General features: G+C 41.9%; 1 protein-coding gene across 1 annotated transcript in view; it reads right to left on the bottom strand.

Annotated features, from left to right (window-relative positions):
- The window catches only part of DNAH9 (dynein, axonemal, heavy chain 9), a 362,890-nt gene that overhangs the window by 223,517 nt on the left and 133,373 nt on the right, over positions 1 to 6,000 (bottom strand). The window contains exon 30 of the mRNA XM_005875413.2: positions 4,612 to 4,899. Within this exon, the coding sequence (XP_005875475.1) occupies positions 4,612 to 4,899 (288 nt within the window). The remainder of the gene's footprint in view (positions 1 to 4,611; positions 4,900 to 6,000) is intronic.

Raw genomic sequence — 6,000 nt, 5'->3', positions numbered from 1 at the left:
GGGGGGGGGGGGGAAGCAAAATGGAATTTCTTGGAGAAGTAATGGCATCCCAGCTTCCTCATCTGGAATGTGCCTCATCTGTCCCTGTCTTGGAGGTTTGAGGGAACCTAATGTGATAGAGAATATAAAAAACACTGTGAAATCTAAAGTGATGTTTATGTGAGTCTTAGACATACTATCATATAGGAAAACATTTCATCCATGTCCCTGGACCCCAGAACCCTTTTTTGTGGCACTTGTCATATCCAGCTCTAAGGCATTCCTTATTTCTGTGCAGGCACTTCTCCTCTAATGGCATTTATGCATCCTGAACATGTCACCTTCTGCAAAATTGCACAGTAAAAGTAACAGGCTTATGGCAAAACAGACTGGGGAAGGCCACTCCAAATGTACAGAATTTTGTATCCCAAGCCCTAAAAATTCAACAATTCCTCCTAATTCCAATAAAAATGCTAGCACATTGAAATCACTAGAGAGCTTATACCCTACCTCATGTTTATTAATTCTTTGAAGCCTTAATTCTGGGGCCTGTCCTCTCTTTTTCAACAGGTAGATCATGGATATATTGACTTCCAATAAAGACCATTTTAATCACAACTAAGGGCCTGATCTAGATGGAGCCTTCTTCATGAAGGCACTGTTTTAACAGGTGGGGAAATGTCTTTACCTGCCTGAGCCTTCCTAGAAAACAGTACAAACCACCACAGTTCCTAGGGCCATAAAACTAGTTATACTTACACTAAAGTTTCAGGGTCTTTTTTTTCAACTCTAAATCTATAGCTAAATGTACTCATTTTCTATTGCTGTTGTAACAAATCACTGTAAGCTTAAAGGCTTAAACAACACAAGTTTATTATCTAATAGTCCTGGGGGTCAGAAGTCCAAAATGGGTCTCATCGGCTCTAATCAATGTGTGTACAGGGCTGGTTCCTTCTGAAAGCTCTAGGGTAGAATCTGGTTGTTGTTTTTTGCCTTTTCCAGCTTTCGTAGGCTGCCCACATTCCCTGGCTCATGGTCCCTCCTCCATCCTCAAAGCCAGCAATGGCTAGTTGAGTCTTCTTCCCACAGCATCACTCTGACACTCATTCTCTTATATCACTCTTTCCCTTATAAAGGCCCTTGTGATTATATTGGGCCACCCAGTAAACCAGGATCATTCCTCATCTCAAGGTCAGATGATTAGAAACCTAATTCTACCTGCAACCTCAATCCCCCTTTGCCATGTAACGTAGCATATTCACACATGCTGGGGATTTGAATGTGGATATCTTGGAGGGGGTGTATTATTTTGCCTACACCCTAAGATTTTGTTCTTGAGTTGTAAAAAGCCTGCCCCTGATCATGTCAAAACATTTACAAGAGCAGAAAAGTGGCTTCCCCATTATATCACTTCATTCCCCTGTAATCACATATGAAGTAATTCCCCAAAAAGGAACACATGCTATAGCAGAGCAGACTGTGTCTTATTGCTCCCATTGCAAGTGAACTCCCTGATGGCCAGGGCTCTGTCTTTCACTGTTCTCCACACCATGCATTTCACATTGTGGTGCCACAATAAAGAACTATTGAAATGAACTGAGTTATTACAAAGTAGATAAATATCTGCACAACTAAAGCAACCCATTGATTAAGAATGAAGTGTAACCAATTGTCCAAGTAGAAAATTAAGAGACAACTTTTGGGAGGGAAAACCCCATGTACCTTGAGCACAAAGTTGTCCTCAGCCTGGAGCTTCAGGTCCACGACCGCCTTCCTAACCAAAGCTTCAAAGTTGAGGTCTCTCCTCCGAGGGACGTCCAGGGTGGGAAAGAGGTCCCCGATCAGGCCCATGAACACTGGCATGTCATCAGTCACTATCTTGGGGATGTTGAAATCTCGCAGGGAGCGCATCAGGACTTGGTCTTCAGGCCTGTCAGGGTCTCCTCGCTTCAGAGATCCGGCCACCACCAGCACAGACTTGATGGCCCGCAGACCCCAGTCATAGTGATCCTGAGGGAAGGCAGCAAGGGTTAGACTCGAGTTTCTGGGATGCAGAACACCATATGCTCAGGATAGTGTATGAAAAATTACATATATAATATCAGTATTAGGTCATTTTGAGGCCAAGGCAGAGGCATAGCAAAGAATTAATGAAGTAGGAGATGGTGATCCTGGGAACCTAGTTACTGGTTTGGCATTAGTTATTTTTCTAGTTGTGATGACAACAAAGCAGACACAGAATGTATAGGGAACGGGGGGTCAGGGAGATTAAGCTAAACCACTTCTAAACCTATCCAGCTACCCCTTGTACAACAAGTATATTAGCTCTTAGAAACTGCTGAGGCTGAGCTTACATGCCCTATGGTAAACACTGCACTTGCCTCCTCCCATGACCACAACTAAATTATAGAGGATCAATCCCACCCACTGATGTGCCAATAGCAATCAAGGCTCAACCACAACAGGAGAGCATACACAACCCACACAAGGGACACTCTTGGAGCAGCCAGCTCAGGTGAACAGAGAGACTGTGACATTGGGTTCCCACAGGACACCTACTACATAAGGCCACTCTCCCAAGAATGGGAGACACAGCAGATATACTTAATACCAAAAAAATAGAGGGAGGCACACAAAATGAAGAAACAAACAAACAAACAAATGTCCCAAACAAAAGAACAAAAAACTCCCAAAAAGAAAAACAAAAAGGAGACAAGCAATCTACCAGATGCAGAGTTCAAAACACTGGTTATAAGGATGCTCAATGATCATAGGGAAAGAACACAGTGAGAACTTTAACAAAGAAATAGGAAACATAAAAAAGGAGATAGAAACCATAAAAAACCAGTTAGAAAGGAAGAATACAGTAACTGAAATAAGAATACATTAAAGGGAATCAATAGTAGATCAGATGAAGCAGAGAATCAAATCAGTGATTCCAGAAAAACCCAATTGGAACAGAAAAAGAAAGAAAAAAGAAGTTTAAAATATGAAGATAGTACAAGGGACCTCTAAGACAACATCAAGTGTAACAACATTTGCATCATAAAGGTACCAGAGGAGAAGAGAAAGAGCAATGGATTGAAAACCTATTTCAAGAAATAATGACTGAAAACTTCCCTAACCTGGAGAAGGAAATAGACTTACAAGCCCAGGAAGCACAGAGAGTCCCAAGCAATATGAACCCAAAGCCTTATTTCTGTGCAGGCACTTCTCCTCTAATGGCATTTATGCATCCTGAACATGTCACCTTCTGCAAAACTGCACAGTAAAAGTAACAGGCTTATGGCAAAACAGACTGGGGAAGGCCACTCCAAATGTACAGAATTTTGTATCCCAAGCCCTAAAAATTCAACAATTCCTCCTAATTCCAATAAAAATGCTAGCACATTGAAATCACTAGAGAGCTTATACCCTACCTCATGTTTATTAATTCTTTGAAGCCTTAATTCTGGGGCCTGTCCTCTCTTTTTCAACAGGTAGATCATGGATATATTGACTTCCAATAAAGACCATTTTAATCACAACTAAGGGCCTGATCTAGATGGAGCCTTCTTCATGAAGGCACTGTTTTAACAGGTGGGGAAATGTCTTTACCTGCCTGAGCCTTCCTAGAAAACAGTACAAACCACCACAGTTCCTAGGGCCATGAAACTAGTTATACTTACACTAAAGTTTCAGGGTCTTTTTTTTTCAACTTTAAATCTATGACTAAATGTACTCATTTTCTATTGCTGTTGTAACAAATCACTGTAAGCTTAAAGGCTTAAACAACACAAGTTTATTATCTAATAGTCCTGGGGGTCAGAAGTCCAAAATGGGTCTCATCGGCTCTAATCAAGGTATGTACAGGGCTGGTTCCTTCTGAAAGCTCTAGGGTAGAATCTGGTTGTTGTTTTTTGCCTTTTCCAGCTTTCGTAGGCTGCCCACATTCCCTGGCTCATGGTCCCTCCTCCATTCTCAAAGCCAGCAATGGCTAGTTGAGTCTTCTTCCCACAGCATCACTCTGACACTCATTCTCTTATATCACTCTTTCCCTTATAAAGGCCCTTGTGATTATATTGGGCCACCCAGTAAACCAGGATCATTCCTCATCTCAAGGTCAGATGATTAGAAACCTAATTCTACCTGCAACCTCAATCCCCCTTTGCCATGTAACGTAGCATATTCACACATGCTGGGGATTTGAATGTGGATATCTTGGAGGGGGTGTATTATTTTGCCTACACCCTAAGATTTTGTTCTTGAGTTGTAAAAAGCCTGCCCCTGATCATGTCAAAACATTTACAAGAGCAGAAAAGTGGCTTCCCCATTATATCACTTCATTCCCCTGTAATCACATATGAAGTAATTCCCCAAAAAGGAACACATGCTATAGCAGAGCAGACTGTGTCTTATTGCTCCCATTGCAAGTGAACTCCCTGATGGCCAGGGCTCTGTCTTTCACTGTTCTCCACACCATGCATTTCACATTGTGGTGCCACAATAAAGAACTATTGAAATGAACTGAGTTATTACAAAGTAGATAAATATCTGCACAACTAAAGCAACCCATTGATTAAGAATGAAGTGTAACCAATTGTCCAAGTAGAAAATTAAGAGACAACTTTTGGGAGGGAAAACCCCATGTACCTTGAGCACAAAGTTGTCCTCAGCCTGGAGCTTCAGGTCCACGACCGCCTTCCTAACCAAAGCTTCAAAGTTGAGGTCTCTCCTCCGAGGGACGTCCAGGGTGGGAAAGAGGTCCCCGATCAGGCCCATGAACACTGGCATGTCATCAGTCACTATCTTGGGGATGTTGAAATCTCGCAGGGAGCGCATCAGGACTTGGTCTTCAGGCCTGTCAGGGTCTCCTCGCTTCAGAGATCCTGCCACCACCAGCACAGACTTGATGGCCCGCAGGCCCCAGTCATAGTGATCCTGAGGGAAGGCAGCAACGGTTAGACTCGAGTTTCTGGGATACAGCACACCATATGCTCAGGATAGTGTATGAAATATTACATATATCACATCAGTATTCGGTCATTTTGAGGCCAAGGCAGAGGCATAGCAAATAATTAATGAAGTAGGAGATGGTGATCCTGGGAACCTAGTTACTGGTTTGGCATTAGTTATTTTTCTAGTTGTGATGACAACAAAGCAGACACAGAATGTATAGGGAACGGGGGGTCAGGGAGATTAAGCTAAACCACTTCTAAACCTATCCAGCTACCCCTTGTACAACAAGTATATTAGCTCTTAGAAACTGCTGAGGCTGAGCTTACATGCCCTATGGTAAACACTGCACTTGCCTCCTCCCATGACCACAACTAAATTATAGAGGATCAATCCCACCCACTGATGTGCCAATAGCAATCAAGGCTCAACCACAACAGGAGAGCATACACAACCCACACAAGGGACACTCTTGGAGCAGCCAGCTCAGGTGAACAGAGAGACTGTGACATTGGGTTCCCACAGGACACCTACTACATAAGGCCACTCTCCCAAGACTGGGAGACACAGCAGATATACTTAATAGAAAAAAAAATAGAGTTAGGCACACAAAATGAAGAAACAAACAAACAAATGTCCCAAATGAAAGAACAAAATACTCCCAAAAAGAAAAACAAAAGGGAGATAAGCAATCTACCAGATGCAGAGTTCAAAACACTGGTTATAAGGATGCTCAATGATCATAGGGAAAGAATAGAACACAGTGGTGATAACTTTAACAAAGAAATAGGAAACATAAAAAAGGAGATAGAAACCATAAAAAACCAGTTAGAAATGATGAATACAGTAACTAAAATAAGAATACATTAAAGGGAATAAATAGTAGATCAGATGAAGCAGAGAATCAAATCAGTGATTCCAGAAAACACCCAATTGGAACAGAAAAATAGAAAAAAGAACTTTAAAATATGAAGATAGCTTAAGGGACCTCTAAGACAACATCAAGTGTAACAACATTTGCATCATAAAGGTACCAGAGGAGAAGAGAAAGAGCAATGGATTGAAAACCTATTTCAAGAAATAATG

Source organism: Myotis brandtii, unplaced genomic scaffold (assembly GCF_000412655.1).
Source record: "Myotis brandtii unplaced genomic scaffold, ASM41265v1 scaffold461, whole genome shotgun sequence".
Classification (NCBI taxonomy): domain Eukaryota; kingdom Metazoa; phylum Chordata; class Mammalia; order Chiroptera; family Vespertilionidae; genus Myotis; species Myotis brandtii.
The sequence above is the reverse complement of the archived record's forward strand: the minus strand, read 5'-3'. Positions and strand labels throughout refer to the sequence as shown.